At 57.2% G+C, this 16,991-nt stretch overlaps 1 protein-coding gene across 1 annotated transcript in view; it reads left to right on the top strand.

The window, feature by feature from the left end:
* ABHD12 (abhydrolase domain containing 12, lysophospholipase) overlaps nucleotides 1–13,896 on the top strand; it is a gene marked incomplete at its 5' end in the record, with an annotated part of 69,538 nt that extends 55,642 nt beyond the window's left edge. Inside the window, 10 exons of the mRNA XM_079718825.1 lie at nucleotides 1,457–1,576; nucleotides 4,151–4,181; nucleotides 4,619–4,664; nucleotides 6,731–6,860; nucleotides 7,995–8,032; nucleotides 8,369–8,448; nucleotides 9,372–9,454; nucleotides 11,070–11,148; nucleotides 12,133–12,260; nucleotides 13,248–13,896. Of these exons, the coding sequence (XP_079574951.1) occupies nucleotides 1,457–1,576; nucleotides 4,151–4,181; nucleotides 4,619–4,664; nucleotides 6,731–6,860; nucleotides 7,995–8,032; nucleotides 8,369–8,448; nucleotides 9,372–9,454; nucleotides 11,070–11,148; nucleotides 12,133–12,260; nucleotides 13,248–13,287 (775 nt within the window). The 3' untranslated portion in view covers nucleotides 13,288–13,896. The remainder of the gene's footprint in view (nucleotides 1–1,456; nucleotides 1,577–4,150; nucleotides 4,182–4,618; nucleotides 4,665–6,730; nucleotides 6,861–7,994; nucleotides 8,033–8,368; nucleotides 8,449–9,371; nucleotides 9,455–11,069; nucleotides 11,149–12,132; nucleotides 12,261–13,247) is intronic.
* Nucleotides 13,897–16,991: the final 3,095 nt, after the last annotated feature.

Here is a 16,991-nt window from a genome sequence, read left to right as displayed (position 1 = left end):
ATTGGTCATTTCTGGTTTGTTTTAACGGAGCATTTACGACCAGTGTGTGCATGCGGGCTGCTGTGCATTTTCATTTTCAGTCAGAAGCCTGACATGTTTTGCTCAGAGGTGTTTGGGGGAATTGGTGGCTCTCCTGATGGTTAAGAGGGTCTGTGCTTTGAAGATGTGGGCTCAGCCAGGCTTCTTCCTCGAGCAGAGCAGCCGTGTTACAGGACAGGTATTTGTGGACAGTTACCTGTGAAGGTTGTGTTGGTGATGACCACATGAGTCTCCGGGAAGTGACAGCCGCTGTGTGCTGGTGGGCACCACAGCCCGCCCAGGTCTGCACCCTGCGCTGTCTTGCTCGCAGTGCGGGCCCTTGGGTGGCAGCAACTCCATTCACCACCTGCCCTCACTGGCACCTCTCCAGGTCCTCCTGCTGCAGAGGAGCTGGAGGTGGGGGGGGTGGGAGGGCAGCTCCCCTCTGCCTGGCAGGGGGAGGAGCCCAGGGATGGAGAGCTTAGCTTGCCTGGGCCTTCGTCAGGAGCTCTGAGTTTGGGTAGGCTGGCTACTGGAGGCGTATCAGCTCCCAGCACCTTCCAAATGTACCTTTCCGTCTCATAGGTTTGTAATTGTGGGGGAGTGATAATTGCAGCTGTCAGAACCACCCAAAATGCAGTCCTCTGAAATGGGTCAGAGAGACTACGTTAGAAACGAGATGCTAACACTTAGAAAAGAAGAAATCGGCCATGTAATGTTTTTAAAACTTCCCAAGAATGAATTTGAATAAGTTTTACAGAAAAAAGGTATTAAATGAGACCCTCCCCAGTGATGAACAGTGACTTTGATGTGTCCTGAGTTAAGATGAACCAGAGCACCTCTCTAAAGGAGGGTTTGGCCACATAGACAAGTGTCCACCTGCCTGGCCAGGCATGGAAGGACTGCCCACATGGGCCTGTGACATCTCCTGCAGCGGTGCGTCTGGCCAAGACGGCTTGTGGACAGGCTCTGTGTTAGAAATTGTGCCTTAACGATGGCCGGGCTTCCAGTCCAGCCCATAGCCCCGTGTTGCTGAATTAGTACATATAACAGCACGATATGTCTTACGTCGTGAGTTAAGTTACGTACTTAAAGACATGGATGAGTTTGAGGGGACATGGCGTTGCCCAGTGTCTATTCAGTGCCCATTCTGTGCTGGAACCCAGCTGGAAGGGGTCTTAGCTCACATAGCTTCCCCTTTATACAGGAGGAGCGGCTGTCGCCCCACCCCTAGTAACTGCTGCCGGGGCAAGCTTCTGGGGCCCAGAGAGGGCCCATCCGCGAGTCAGGAAATGACCTGCCTCAGCTGCCAGAAGCTGCCCTCACAGCTTGCAGTCAGCCCACCCAGCCTCCTGCTCTCCGCTCAGTTGTGACTTGAGCCGTGGGCATCCCGTCTGCAGGCACGTCACCTGCCGCTCCCCTCTGCTTCTGCTTCCAGGCACACTGTCCCCACTGTCTGGTGGAAGAACGCCCAAGGGAAGGACCAGATGTGGTATGAGGATGCCTTGGCTTCTAGCCACCCGATCATCCTGTACCTGCACGGGAACGCGGGCACCAGGTGAGGAAGGGCTCCTTCGTGGGGCCCATCGCAGTGAGAGCGTGGGTGCACCTGGGACATGGGCGTCCTGAGAACACACGAAGAGGCAGGGTTTGTCTGGGGTTTGGGAGAAGCTTGCATGAAGTCGTGTTCCCACAGGCCCAGAGCAGAGCAGGGCTGTGTGCAAGGTGGACCGGGTCTGCTTGCTTGGAAACCACCTGCTGAGCAGATGTGGGCAGCTGTGTCCAGAAACCCCTGGTCTGAAGCTCGTGCCTGGGGTGGGATGGAGGTTGCTGCATCTGTCAGAGCGACCCAGAGCCTCAGCCAGAGGGGTGTCCTTCTTCCTGGGTTAGGGAACAAGGCTTCTCAGTGGGCAGGAGGCATGGTCCCTCAGCCGAGGTTTGTTGAGACCCTGCAGAGCCACCGTGTGCCCAGGAAGTCGCCCCTGCTCACCCAGCATCTGCTGTCTGGTCTGAGGACACTTTCTTGCTGGCAGGTGTGCCCTGCTGGAGGGGGAGGCATGCTTCCTGGGGAGGGGCGAGGGTGACGTTGAAGGTGGGGGAGTCCTCATGGGACTCAGCTGAGCATGCAGGGACAAGCTTGTCCTCGGGGGGCCGCCATGCCACGCTCTCAGGCCAGGGTACTTCCAGCCCTGAGCCGGCAGTGCCAGCGCATCCCAGTGGGCCATCAAGGAAGCACCTACGTCTGTGCAGATAAAGCCCTCGCCCAGGTTTATCCCAGGTGCTGTTCAAGAGTAGGTTTAATGGATGTCTTTCGGACAAGCGGGGATTGGAGCCGTTGTTTAAAGAGGGCTCCTTCCAGCCCACACGGTCAGCCTTGTTGAGAAGAGTCTGCAGGAGAGCTGGTGGGGTGAGAGGAAGAGGGGCGTTTTCTGAACAAGCATTGCCTGAAACCCCTGGGAGGGTCCCTGTTCCTTGGGTCTCGTGAGAGAGAGCCAGCAAGAAGCAGCAGGAGGCCGGGCACTGCGGGGCCGGGCTGGGGTCAGTCAGTTCACAGGCAGAACCGGCGAGGAGGACAAAGCAGGCCACAGCGGGCGTCTGGGCAGAGGGGCTACACAGAGGAGGCAGCAGGATGTCCAGGCAGTGGGGCCCGCAGGGACACGGAGCCGGGAGAGCAGCGCGCTGCGCTACTGACTCAGCACGCTCTTGGCAGCCTGCTTTCCCCTCGTCTGGGACAAGCTACAGCGGGTTTCTCTTCCGCTTTTCAAAGAGCAAGTGAATACAAACAGCTCCTGTAGCCTCTTTCTGTAAATGAGGCAAGTTTGGAGTTCTTTGTGAGCAGTGCCAATCACATGGTAAAGAAGACAAAGTCCATCTGTAACTTCAGGATGGAAGGAATCTTGTGACTTTGAAGGTTTGCTGCCCACCCCCACCCACCCCCCTCCACGTCCCCAAGGACTACTCAGGCTGCAGATATTGGCGGCCACCCGGCCGGGCAGGACAGCAGCAGCCTCGGACCCCCAGGACGCCCCCAGCCCCATCACGCTCTAAATCCCCCTTCTTGCTCAAGGTAGGGTATTGGGACATTTAGAAAAGAGCCGTGACAAATTGTTGCAAAGGTAACTGAAGACACTGCAGTATTTTCTTCTGGTCTTGAAGCTAAGTCCTTTGAATGTTTGTTTCTGGGTTATATTGGCTTTCCTCCTTCGTCGTGTTCTCGCCTCCCCTGAGGACACTCGCTCCGTGTACACACACCCCGGAAATTGGCCAAATGCTCCTCATAAAGAAGGGAAAGAGCTGAGAAGTCTGGTGAGGGTGAGCCGCCTGCTGAGGTGCTTCCCTCTGCCGAGGGGTATCTGTGCACGGTAACAGCCAGCCAGCATCTGGGCAGAACGTGGGAGAAAGAGGTGGACAGTCCTTGGAGAGAGGTGCAGGCGTGAGGTGGTGTCAGCAGTGGCGCCTGCTCGGCCGTGGTGTTCGGCCGAGTCTCTGAAGCTGGAGCCTGCTGGTGAGGGGCTGGGAGGCTCACAGTGGCTGTCAGATCACGATCACACCTTCGACCCAGCATCCACCCGCAGATACACGTGTGTGGAAGGACGTTAGGGGGTGGCCGCAGCAGCAGAACCTCAGTTAGCAGCAGGTGGGAAAGAGCCGAAGTGACCACGAGGGGAGGGCGTGAATGGCCGAGGAGGAGAGTTCTGAGAGTTGGCTCTGGCTCTGTAGGTGAAAAGGTTGGGGCGGGAGGTGCCTGTGGCCTGTCCCCGTGGTGTGTGTGCCAGCAGGGAAGTGCTTCCCTCCTGTTCATGGGTGGTCCTGGACACTGGGGAGCTGAGGGGCCCTTTGTGTCTTCTGGTGTTTGTACTGAAGGTTTGTATGGCCTGCTCAAACCAAAGGTGAGGTAATAGTTAAGAAAGATCCCCCAAATGCTCAGACTGTCCCTTGTTTGGCACCATACTGTGGAGGCAAGCTGGGAGCTGCGTAGGTGCCCTGAGGAGGAGGTGACCTGTCCACCACCCTCCTGTGTAGGTTTGGGGGCCAGGCCCTAAGGGCCCAGATGCTACAGTGTTGATCCTGGGCCCCCTTTCTGAGAAGATGCACTAACAGCCATGCTTGTTTCCTTTCCCTGATGATCTAGAGGAGGCGACCACCGGGTGGAGCTTTACAAGGTAGGTGAGGACGGCACACAGTTTATGATGGACGGAGCGGTGCCCTTAGCTTATGACAGACAGAAGAGGCCACACAGTGGGCAGATGGATGGAGCAGTGCCCACGGGGTGTGACCCACACGGTCTGCGACAGATTGGGCGTCGCTTGCCGCCTGCTTCTGGCTGTTCTTTCCAGGACGCGTGAACAGAAGGGGGTCCCCCTGATAATTTTGAGTTAATAATCATTGTTGATCTTTTTAACACTGCCTGTTATGGACGTCTCCCCATGGAATGCTTCCCATTTTGCTGCCTCTGGGGATAGTTTCCAAGATCAGGATGAATGGACTTTGTGGATCATATGCCAGAAATCGGCAAATTACATAAAGTCACTTGGAATTGCTTGGGTTTAGTGGGTTTAGTCAGAGCCATGTTGCCCAGGTGTTTGTTTTTCACTTCCAGGTGCTGAGTTCCCTTGGCTACCACGTGGTTACCTTTGACTACAGAGGTGAGGGCTGCCCCGCTTCCTCCAGGTCGGTGTGGGATATGCAGGTGTTGCTCTGAGAGGCTCCTGCGCGGCTGGCGGCTCTGCCGTGACCTGTGGCAATTGTGAGCACGTGGATGTGGTGGAGGGTCAGGGTCTTCGGAGGTGTGTCCTGCGTGCATCCGCCCCTGTAGGGTGCCTGGAACCCCAGCACACACCCTCTGTCAGCCACATTTTTAAAGTAGGAAGTACTGTCTTTATTGGACTCAGACTTTCCCCACAGCTGGGCACGTTTCATGCTCAGCACAGCTGGTTTTGTTGACGTTATGGAGACAGGGAAGAGAGAGACTCATCTTCTCGCCCCTCAGTATTTCTTCTTTCTGGCCTCCCACGGTTTGATGCGTGAGGAAAATGCTTTGTGTTGGCAGGGAGCAGCTGTGTGGCAAGTGTGTGCCTTGGACAGTCCTTGGTGGGAGAGGCCAAAGGGCTAAAGGCCTCTTGTCCAGCTCACCCTGACTGGGGGTAAGCGGTTGGGGGGGTTCCACATCCGCAGACCCAGGAGCCAGTTGACATCACCTGGATGTGAACTTTGGAAGAGTTTCCTCTTGCTGCTGCAAGAAGTTACCACAAATGTAAATGTCTCGAAACAGCACAGACTCATTATCTTGAAGTTCTGGAGGTCAGGAGTTCAAAATCTTTAGCCACTGGGATAAGTCAAGGTGTGGGCACGGCTGGAAGCTCCAGGGGAGAGTCAGGTTCCTGGCCTCTTCCAGCTTCTCCAGGCCACCCTCACTCCTTGCCTGTGGCCTGAGTCTGCATCACTCTGGCTCTGACTTCTGTCTCCCTTCTGATCATAAAGACCCTGTGATTACTGGGGGCTCACGCTGATCAGGATCACCTCCCATCCCAGGGTCTCCTGATTCGTAGCCTCTTTCCTTCTGCACCCTTCATTCCCCTTGCCGTGTGAGGTACCAGAGGCACAGGTTTCGGGGTTGGACATGGACATCTTTGGGGGCCATTATTCTGCTGACCATAGGGTGAGGGATGGTTCTTTGGTGGAAGAGTGTTCCATCAGGAGGAAGGTGCTGCGTTGGAGAAACTCTGAAATGAGGCCCATCCTTTCCTCCTGCTCCTGCTGCTGGAACCTCAGGGTAGTGAGAGGGGTGGCCTCTTCCTTGTTCACCTTCTGGTGCTTCCAACAGAAATAAGATCCCATCTAGCACTTCCTCTTTTCATTTCCCATTGAGTCTCTGCCTTTCTAAGCCGTACAAGAGTTTGTCCCTGTCTCTGTCTCTCTGTGTCTCTCCCTGTCTCTTTGTCCCTGCCGCCACCAGTGCCCCGAGCCCTCACACTGGCCTTGTCCCTGACATTGGCTCCTTCCCTAATCTGGGTCTGGGATGCCCCAGGGAGGTGGCCTGTGGTGCCCCTGCCTCTGGGTTTTGCTTATGTAGCAGGACTTGGTCTTTCTGAGCCTTGTGGTGCTTTCAGATCCTTTGATGATGACTCACTGCTGAGCTGCTGGAAATGACAGTCACACTTGACTTTTCTGAGAATCTGGAGGGAAGGTCCCTTGGGAGGTCAAGGTTTAGGGGCCGAGACAGTTGGCTTTCCTCTGTTAAGCAAACAGGATGCTAAAAGCCCCTTCCTTTCTGGGTCAGAGTTGCCCTGAGCCTGCCATCTGCCTGTCTGGGGACCTCTCCACGCCTGTCCACAGCTGGGCCACAGCTGGGCCATGGAGTCAGGGCTGGGCTCAGGGGCCCCAGGGCGGACTGGACTCTCCCTGGCTGAGCCTGTCAGTGCCTCATCCTGGCGGCAAGCCCCAGGTGTTGGGGCCGGCAGGGGTCTGCGTGTCCGACCACCCCGTCTGCTCAGCTAGCTGCTCGTCGAGACTCAGATGAGGGCGGGTGGATGGCCGTTTGGGTTCAGAGGTTGTGACAGCTGAGGAGGTGGGAGAAGAAGAGCTGGCTTGGCTGAGACCTTGAGGCCCCAGACGTTCTGGGCCTCCTGCTGAGAAGGGGGAGGAGGTGGGCTTGCCCCTCGAGGTCCCCTGGGCTGCATGTGACGTCCTCCTCTTGCTGCTGCTTTCCCAGGTTGGGGTGACTCAGTAGGAACGCCGTCGGAGCGGGGCATGACGTACGACGCACTCCATGTTTTTGACTGGATCAAAGCGCGAAGTGGAGACAACCCTGTGTATATTTGGGGCCATTCCCTCGGCACCGGGTAAGAATTCCCCGCGTGGCCTTTGCAGGAGCAGGTCTTCACGGGCGACTGTCCAGCCCAGGCTCTCCTAGGGGCCCCGGTGTCCTCTGGGCCCTGTAGCACCATTAGTGCTGTGATGGGGGCAGGGGATGAAGCACCACAGAGACCACGAGGGGCTTGAGATACTTCAGCTCCTCAACCCAGGAAGTGACGGGAGGTACAACAGCAGTCGTGGAGGTGCCGTCTCCTCCGCAGGGAGGATGCAGACGCGCCTCAGCAGGACTGTGCCCTGGGGAGGGGGGTCCGAGCAGAACGGGACAGGGCACTCGGGCTTCCCTTGGCCTGGCTGAGGACGTATGTGCTGCCCAGCAAGCCCAGGAGCCGGGGCCTTGATTCTGTTTGCGAACAGTGGGCCCCTTAGCCCACGCTTGGCGTCGTCACCGGAGAACTTGGGGAGGCAGCAGTGGTGGTTCCCTTCCTCCATCTGCCAAGACAGGAAGCACTTCGATGTTCCACGTGAGCTGCCTGCATCGCTTCCACGGGCGTAGGGGCCAGTGTTTCTAAAGGAGCCCAAGACCAGCACCTGCTGTTTTTCTGCTGCCTTTCCTTTGGACGTGGTGGCTGCAGGCGGGTTGGGGCCGCAGGCTGGGCAGTGCCTGGGACAGGGCCTCCTGGCCCGCCCTCGCGGGGGGACTGAACCCTGGACAGGAGAGCAGGCCATCCTGCCCTGGGTGTCTGCATGGGACCCACCCAGGTTGGTCCTGGGAAGGCAGGAGGCCCCCAGGCCTGGCAGACTGCAAGTGCTGCCGCCCCCAGGAGCTGTGCAGGCAGACTGCAGCCTCTTCCCTGCTGGCGGGGCGGCCCTGGGCCCTGCTGTCCTCCTCTGTGTCCCGGCGGCACCCATACGGACCGGGTGTGAACTGGGGCGCCGCTGTGTGGCCTGAAGGGGCTGCTCCAGGTGAGGTGCATGCCTCGGGGACATGGAGGTGCCCTGTCAGAGGGGCTGGCTGACGGCTGGGGCACCTGTGCTCCCCCCGCCCAAAACCCCACTGGTCACTGCAGATCCCAGCTTCCTCGGTCACCTTTGAGTATTAGGAGGATCTCATCTGAAACAATTTTTGTCATAATTCAGCTGAACTTTTTTTTTCTTTCCAGAGTGGCCACAAACCTGGTGCGGCGCCTCTGTGAGCGAGGTAGGGGCTCGTGTGGGGTCACACGTCGTGGGGACGGCCCGGCTCCCGTGGGCGGGTGGAGCGTTGGGGAGCCGGCTGTGCTCCAGGCCCTGGGGCTTCTCGTGAAGTGGGTGGTGGTGGACGCGCCGTACGGTGAGACGAGAGCCAGGCGCTGAGGTGGGGGCCTGAGCAGACCCTTGAGGGCCCACCCCCATTCCCCCAATCCGCCAGCGGCTGGCGGGGCGTCACCAGGGGCCGGGCTCCGCTGTCCTGTGGAGGGTGCGTGGATGGGGAGCGGAGGAGTGTGTCTCACTGGGGCTTCTTGCTCACCTCCCAGTTCCCCGTTTGTTTATCTAGAGACACCTCCAGATGCCCTCATATTGGAATCTCCATTTACTAACATCCGCGAAGAAGCTAAGAGCCATCCATTCTCAGTGGCAAGTACAGATCTTATTAAAAATGGACTTATTTTTATAATGAAAATAATTGCTATAAAATATAAAAATGACTGTAAGTGTATAATAAATAAATTTAAATATCATAAAATTATTATTTAAATAGTCTAATGAATACAAACTTTATTAAAAGTTAATTCTCATTTAGTTCTGGGCACTGGCCTGACTACAGAGCCGCTCAGGATGTTTATAACTTTGTGCCAGGTAGAAGGATGGAGTCACAGCCAGGTTGCCTGAGGGCGGCTGTACCCACAGGAGGCTTTGCCCCCCTGGCATTGCTTGCCCATGGGGCTCAGTGCAGGCTGAGGGCGCTGTCCCGGCAGCCTCCCCAGGAGTGGAGCTGGTGGGCACCCCAGGGAAGGCCTGGTGGGGATTACATGCTGTTGTGCCGTCACTGGCCGGATTCGAGGCCTTGGACCCTCCATTTACAGGCCGGGCCCAGAGGAGGGTCCTCTGTACCCTGTTGCTTCCTCCTCCTCCTCCCACTGCTCCGTGTGTCCAGGGGAGCCGTGTCGGCCCCACCCGACCTCATGCTGCTCCGTTTCAGACAGAAGAGTCCTTTGTTGGGTCTCCTTTGATGTTGCTCTTCTCCCGAGTCACACGGACCCCATTCCTTGGGGGTGGCAGCCTGTTGTGTGTGAGAAGCCTGGTCTCCTAGTCTGAGGTGTGGGAGCCCTGTTTGCGGGCAGCCCCCCTGCAGCCGGTCTGGGGGCCTCTTGAGCAGGGAGTCTGAGGGCGGGGGCCAGGAAGGGCAGGGGCGCCCCCCCCAGCTCCAGGGGGCCCACAGGTCAGCCTGCTCAGAAGCAGGAGTGACCCCCGGGCACACGGCACCTCTGTCTGGACCCTCAGCCCTGCGGGGGGTGTTTTAATTGATCCTCTGCTTGTTGTCTACATGTTGCCTCCAGATCTATCGATACTTCCCTGGGTTTGACTGGTTCTTCCTTGATCCCATCACAAGCAGTGGAATTCAGTTTGCAAATGATGAAAAGTGAGTACCATGGAAGAGAATTTAGAAAAACCCCAAGAACCCCCAGAATAAGTGTCTTGAGTCACGTTAACCAAGTGGGATAGGATTCTGAATACACAGGGATCTTTTGTAAGCAACACGTCTCTGTAAAGGGCATGTCAGTTAGAGAAGGAGAACCAGGAGTGTGGAAGGACTGTAGGATTAGATTAAAGAGATAGGAAGACAACATATTTTTGGTCCATAACGCCGTTTTATTTGAAAATTATCTGTCAAAACCAGAACTCCTAAACAGGTATTAAAGCAGTAATAGCAACTGTTATTCAAAAAATGACTTTGCCTCAGCCATAGGTTTTGTGTTTGGTTATGGAAAGATGTTACAAAGTTTTATATTAAAAGTATTTCTCTGAGGTAAACCAGCAGTTACATGTTCTATTTAAGGACTGTTCTTTGGACAACATTCAGATTCTGCTGATATTATCTTTGTGATATCTTAATTTCATGGGGTTTAATTTCTTCAAAAAAAAAGAAAAAGGAAAAATCCTTATCTGAATATGCAGTTAACATTTAAAAATCTACATTTTTAAAAGAAGAATGATCTGAATAGACTGGGTTCCCTCTAAAAATGACAACGATGAGAAAGCCACCTTTGGCTGCCCCCCAGCTGAGCCTGTGTGAGTGCTGGTGGGCCGGCCGGCCCTCACCCGCTGCAAGTCAGGAGCCCCAGCTTGGTGGGCAGGTCTGGTCCCAAATATTTGGTAAGGTGACAGCATGTGAGGGGGGCCTCCAGAGTCAGAGAGGCTACGGAGCAGCTTCGTGGGTGGAAGTCCAGAAAAGACGTTGCCCGCCAAAGCGTGACTCACACACCAGCAGCGCTCCACCCTGGGAGTGGAACGCGGTGGGCGGGTGAACTTGCGAGCCGCTAGCAGCAGTTGCAGACTGCCAGAGTTGGGCCTCTGAGGGGTGGCGCGCCCCCAGGCCTGGTCCTGCCAGGTTTGCCCCGGGGCTGCCCTTGTGAAGCCCCCAGATCAGCATGGGATCACCAACAACAGGTGTCTGCTGCATCCAGCAGCTCCCCGTGAGACCTCAGTGAGGGGCGCCTAGGAGACCCCGGGCCCATCCAGTCCTTCTGTTAGGTGGTTTGCTGAAGGATAGGATCCTGTGAATCTGTTGAGAATGTTAATTTACTTGAAACGCTCAGGAGTGACCTTAAATATCATTTACACGAAAGATAAGTTAGAGGGTGGCTCTTTTGCCAACAGATGTCCAGTAAAGTTCATTTGAGTGAGTTTCCTGGCCCACCTAAATTACTTAGTTTGTAAATATTGTTTTGTAACTTTTTAAGAGTAGTCTACTAGCAAAATAAATAATTTTTAATTTCCAGGAAATATTCAGGGACCCGATTTGGTGAATGAATTGATCTCTAGATTTGGCTGACACCTGTCACCTAGAATAGATATTGATGGAAACATCTGAGAAATCAACTGCTAGTTCTCTATTAAAATGCCCATAGTTTGAGGCGTTCCACACCACGGTGAAGCGCTCCCTAAGCCAGGTCCCTGCTGTGGGCAGGACTGGGAGCCCAGGAGACCCCAGCTCCTCCTGGGGGCCAGTCCAGCGCCTTTCTTCCTCCCTGCAGCGTGAAGCATATCTCCTGCTCCCTGCTCATCCTGCACGCCGAGGACGACCCTGTCGTGCCCTTCCAGCTCGGCAGAAAGGTGGGTGTCTGGCGGGCGTCGGGCAAACTCATGTTCGGTCCAGGCTAGGCCAGGCAGGTGGGGAGGAGGGTCCTGCTGCTGGCAGGGCCCCTTGTGAGGGAGAGGGCAGAGGAGGTTGGCAGCAGGGGTGGGGCGGGGCTGGACAGCTGATGCCGCCCCAGAAGGAAACGTGAAAATAAGCAAATGAATATCTCCTGGGTCCCCGTACAGGGGACTCAGCCAGGAGGGCTTGCCAGTTACTGGCTGGAGGGAAAGAACCCTTGATGGCGAGGCTCCCCCAGTGGCTGGAATTGGTACAGAACTCTCACCTGTTCTCTTGCCTCTGGGATGGGACTGACGACAAAGGGGGTGCCATGTTGCCTGTGTGTCTGCTTTTGCCGTATTTGCTTTGCCTTTGCTGCCAGGAAACCCGATTAGATTTGTAGGTGGGGTTAGGGTGGGAGAGAGCACTGTCTGGCCGTGGCGCTGGCCTGCTAGAGGGCGCGACGTCCAGGCCACATCAGACCAGGCCTGAGGCAGGTGTGCGGGGGCCAGGTCCTTCCCTCCAGCTGCTCCGGGCACGTGACCTGGCCATCCCGGGCTGGGAGGAGGGGGCTGAGGTGGCACAGGTCCTGAGCCACCTTGTTGGCGGGCCTTGACCCAGGCACACGGCAAAGTTTGAGGCACACAGCCCACCCAGCCCCAGGGACTGAGCCATCGGGGCTGCTCCTGGCACTCAGGCCACCACCGCATCCCGTAGCAGGTGGCTCTCTGCGGTGCTGCAGGCCCCTGAGGAAGGGCGGTCTGCAAGACGGGCGTGAGGACGGAGAGGGTCTTGAGTGGTGGCCCCGAGGGTCCCTGCTGTGGCCGAGGCAGGCTGTAGGGCGCTGGGCACGGGGGTCTTGGGCTGCTCTTTGGAGACGGCGGCCACGGGCTGCTCTCTGTGGCAGAGGGAGGCCAGTAGGCAGGTCACCCCCAGGCGCTGACCCGCCTCTCCCTCCCCAGCTCTACAACATTGCTGCACCGTCACGCAGCTTCCGAGACTTCAAGGTTCAGTTCATCCCCTTCCACTCGGACCTTGGCTACAGGCACAAGTACATCTACAAGAGCCCTGAGCTTCCACGGATCCTGAGGTGAGGCGCCCTCCTCTCACCTGCGATGCCGTCCTGCGTGGCGATGGCTCAGGCAGGCGTGTGCGGCCGCAGCTACAAAAGCCATTTCGGGGCCGAGTCACAGTGAGGGGTCAAGAGCGTCACCCCTCCCTCCTGGGCCATCCCCACCGTCATTCGGGCTGTGATCTCCCTGTGGTGCAGGTCGTGCAGCGCAGACACCACAGCTGCTTCGGGTCAGGCCTCCGTCCCTTCCCAAGGGCCCGTCAGGTTGCTGCTCGTGCGCGTGGGGCACAGGGGGGTGCAGGTCTGGGCCAGCTCCTCAAAAGCCTGTTTGTCCCCAGCTGCTTCTGGAAGGGAGGCTGTGCCCGTGGCTGCACTGCGCTGGCCGAAATCCTGGGCCAGGACGTGGGCTGCTGCCCTGGGCACCCATCTCGAGCTTGGGCGCAGAGCCTGAGGATGAGGGGTGCGCTGGTGGCAAAGCGAAGGGTTTGGATGGACCAGGCGCTCCCTGCCTCCCGCTGGAGGGTGCAGGCAGCCCGCACGTCCTGGCTGGGGGGCCTCTGCGGAGCCCAGGGTGCTGGAATCAGCCCTTGGTGAGGTGTGTGCCAGGTGGTTACACTTCGCCCTTGAGGTTGCAGGGGCGTTCCTTTGCAGTTTCTTGCCTCACGGATGTGGGTTGCTGCGAGGGGACAGTGATGAGTATGGGTTTGCTCTGGGACTGTGGTTTTTCCCCATAAAAGGAATACATTACGTAAAATGTAGACCAGAGAATGGCTCCAACATCGGGGTGCAGTTAGTGACCCCATCCTTGCTCCTGTGTGTCGGGACTTGACTTGGGCGCTGCCGTTGGCGCCCTGCTTGTCTAACTCACGGGGTTTTCTGAGCGGAAGTGTGGTCCTCCAGGCTCCTTTGCGGCCTCCCCAGGTGGGCTGTAGGAGGACCACAGGAGGTGGGGTCTCATGTTTGGCCTGAAGAGGTTTGGCCGACAGGTGTCCTCCTCTGGTCCAGGGAGTTCCTGGGCAAGTCGGAACCGGGGCGCCAGCACTGAGTGTTACTCGCCACCTGAAGGAGCATGAAGATGTCTGCCGTTGTCCCCCCGCTTCCTCCGGCCAGCCCGGCACCCTGGAGATGCGCCTGGAGAGAACTCGGATGCCAGCGGGCCAGGCAGAGGAAGCCCTGGCAGACCTGAGGCACCCGCCCCGGGTGGCTGGGAGCACAGGTCTCTGTGGACAGCGTGGGCGGCGGGCATGCGGCCCTCTCTCCCTCTTGCTGCCACTCAACCCGAGGTCTTGCTGGGAAGACAGTGACAGCCTTCTGGCCATCGGCTAGTTGATCCCACACTTCCTGAGCTGGGCACCGGGAGCCTGGGGCAGGAGGCGTGGGGTCTTGGGACCACGTTGAGCTTTCTGGCACCACTCTCGAGAATGTGGGGCAACTTGGGTTCTTTCTGTCCCTTCCCAGAACGGACTCCAGTGGTTCCATCAGCCCCTCCCACCCTGTGCACCCGGCTTGCCTTCCTTGGTGTCCCTGCCTCCCTGGGCGGCCCCACTGCTCCCAGCGGGGGAGGTGCCCGTGGTCCGCCTTCCTCCGATTTCCACCCACCTGTCTACCTAACCTGGCCTTAGACTGAGCATTTATTTAAGAATAAAATCGTGGTGGTGGTCTGTCTGTTTTCTCAGTGACGCCTCCAGGCCAGGCCCTACCCACAGCACCAGGCCATTCTCAGGACCCGGCCGTATGGGAGGTGGTGTCGCCTCTGTAAGGCCGAGGATCACGGGCCCTTCTTTCCCGCTTCCTCCCAGACACTGAGGCCCAGCACGGAGGGACATTATCTCTGGGGAAAGGTACGTTCACGGTGGGGAGGTGGGGAGGTGGGGACGGCTTCTCCAGGTGGAGATGGCATTTTTCTAAAAACCAGGCCTACACAGGTGGCCTTTCCAACCTTACAGTTAACAAGCTCGTTGAATGTTGCCGTGTCGATGGACAGGTGGTGGGTGGGGTTTAGGCTGCTGGAGTCCAGGGACTCTTCTGGCCCACGGGCATCGCCCTGTTCACTTACTGGTGGTGGCGCTTGTGTTGTTTGGCTTTTTGCCAAACCAGCCTCCCCTGCACGTGTGCTGCTCCCAGCCAGCGCCTGCCAGCTGTCCCACTTCTCACCTCCCCATTGTGACCTCTCTCCCAGGAGAGGGTGTGTGGCTTAATAAGGGGGCTTCGAGCTGTGAAGCACAGGGTTTGTCCCAGGTCGGAGGACTTCAGTCCACCTAAGTCTCTCCTGATGGCAGGCCTTCCTCCCCTAGGTCGTCAGGCTCTGGCATTTTCCAGTCTCGGCAGCGCAGAAATTCCCCAGGGTGGGAAGGGGCTTGTTTACCTGCCCCCCTTGTGGCCTGTTAGCAGCTGTGCCCTGGCTGGAGGCCCAGAAGCAGGTTAGGTTACACCCTCTTTCTGAAGCACCTTAGACCTGCCCACGGTGATTCTTATATCTGGAAAACCCACGTCTTTCTTAAACCGGGTTTGAAACGGAACAGACCCTCCTGAGGTCAGTTTGTCAGTTATCTTCTACTGGACAGGTTTGCTCTGTGCTCCTGGTATCTAATTCAGGTGTGAGCATGGCCTGCAGGGCCCCACCCCGTCCCCCAGCTTCATGTCTCCTTGGATTTCCGTCAGAGCTGGACACCCATCCCCACCTGACACCGTCTTCATGTAACTAAAGCATGAAGTGCCCGCCTGGCCAGGGCAGCCCCTTCGTGCTTTTCTCAGTCACTGAGGCTCCTGGAGGCCCTGCAGCTCAGAGCCACATCCCCAGCTCGTCTTGACCAATGAGGCCGTCTAGACCTGGCCTGCTCTGCCTGGGCTCAAGTCTGCATCTTGTTTTCCTTAAAATTTTGTCTATGGAAGTTGCCTCAGAGTTTTTTGGGGGGAATAAGGTAAGCTATAAAGTAAAAATACAAGCTGTTAGTGTTTTTACAGGTGTCTGACAGTCTGAAGATAAGGAAGCATAAAAAGGGATCGTGGGGCTGGTAGCTGCCGCCCTTGTCAGCTGTCAGGTAATTAGTAATCAGGTCTACACATCTCTGCCTGGTGGCATCTCAGCTTATTACCTCTGTCTGAGCGACTAGGCTTAAACTGTGGGTTAGGACTGACCCTTTAATGGGTCACAGAAGTCAGTCGGTGGTCAGGAACAGCAAGAGATGTGCACAGCTGTGAACTGTGGTCGTCAGATGCATGTGTCCCAGGAGCTGCCCCAGACCTGAGACCAGGAATGTGCATCTCAGGTGCCCCCAACCAAGGGGCGTCTCGCACATCCTGCCACCAGCAGGGATCCACGGCGTTCTTGGGTACTTTGGGTAAGAGTGAGCCCCAAGTCACATCCCTCTGGGTTTTTTATTTAACCTGCAGCCATACAATTTAGGGTGGTGGGGGAGGAGTTTTGGTCCCCAGGGCGTTCCACTTCCCAGGGTCAGGAGTGGGTGGCAAAAGATGGGTGAAAAAAAACAGTACAATTCACACCAAAAATGCCAACACCCAGGAGACAGTTTTCCAAGTGGCTGGGTTTAATGGTTCAGGCACTCGTGGCTCTAAGCCCCACATGCAGCTGAGGTGAGAGAACTTTCTGTTCTCAGTCCTGGAATGATGGACCATAATTTAGCCCGGCTGGGACATGGGACTGCCCTGGGCACAAGAGTGACACACAGAGGCCAGATCAACTGAGCACAAGCAGGAAGATTTAATCCGTGTCTCACACGAGGCAGCGACAGTGAGGGGGCACGGTGATGGTTACACTCGGCCTAAGGGACGGGCAGCAGAGGGCGCTGGGGATGCAACCCCAGACCCTCATGCCTCTGGGGAGGTGAGCAGTCAGGACGGGGATGAGGGCAGGACCCTGTGCCACCCAGGTCCAGCATGTGAGGAGACAGCCTCCGGACGCTTCCGCCCACAGCTCCTGCCTGCTCCCTGGCCCTGTCCTTCCCATCTGCTCACCCGCTCTCCCCAGCTCCAGCCTGCTCTCTGGGCAGAATGGAAAGTGGGCTCCTCTCTGGGCCCACTCAGTCCTTTTCCAGACCAGGTTGTCATGCTGCTGGGAGGAGGGAGGCTGGCCTCCTGTGAGACCGGAAACGCACCCTCCTGGACTCGACGGGCACAGACCTGCAGCGGGGCTGGGTGTTCAGCTTCACCCAGCAGAGGTGGGGACCCCACCTGGGTCCCCAGGGCCAGGTGAGAACATCCCAGCATTGCCTCCCCAGGCACTAAACTTGAAAAGTGCTATTTTTAGTTGCTAAAACAAGGCTTCAGCTAGTTTCATTTCCTTATGAAAAATCGTATGAAAAAGCAAAACCAAACCAATTCCGCATCAGCCAGCCTTGTCCCAGACAAAGCTCCCTAGATGCTGGACACAGGTGTCCCCAGTGTCACTCTCAGTTGTCCTGGGGCCTGTTTATCTGATCAGTCTGGAAACTCCGGGCTGGGTTCCCACACAGCAGCTATGACGACATGGCCTAGCACACTGGACCCTCCCTGCATGGCCAGGAGGCAGAGCTGGGCCAGGGAGGACGGGGGCCACGCTGGATGAGGCGCTGCAGAAACATACACCACCCCAGGCTTTACCACGGCTACCTGGCCGGACCCCAGAATCCAGAGGCTCAAAACTAAAAACGAGCTCACATAAGGTGTGTGCAAGGCTACAGGGAGCCCAGCAGACAAGTCCACCTTCCCCCACCTCCAAGGGGCAGGTGGGCAAAGCAGGAGGCCAGCTGC

Source organism: Hyperoodon ampullatus (genome assembly GCF_949752795.1).
Source record: "Hyperoodon ampullatus genome assembly, chromosome: 14".
NCBI lineage: Eukaryota > Metazoa > Chordata > Mammalia > Artiodactyla > Ziphiidae > Hyperoodon > Hyperoodon ampullatus.
The sequence above is the reverse complement of the archived record's forward strand: the minus strand, read 5'-3'. Positions and strand labels throughout refer to the sequence as shown.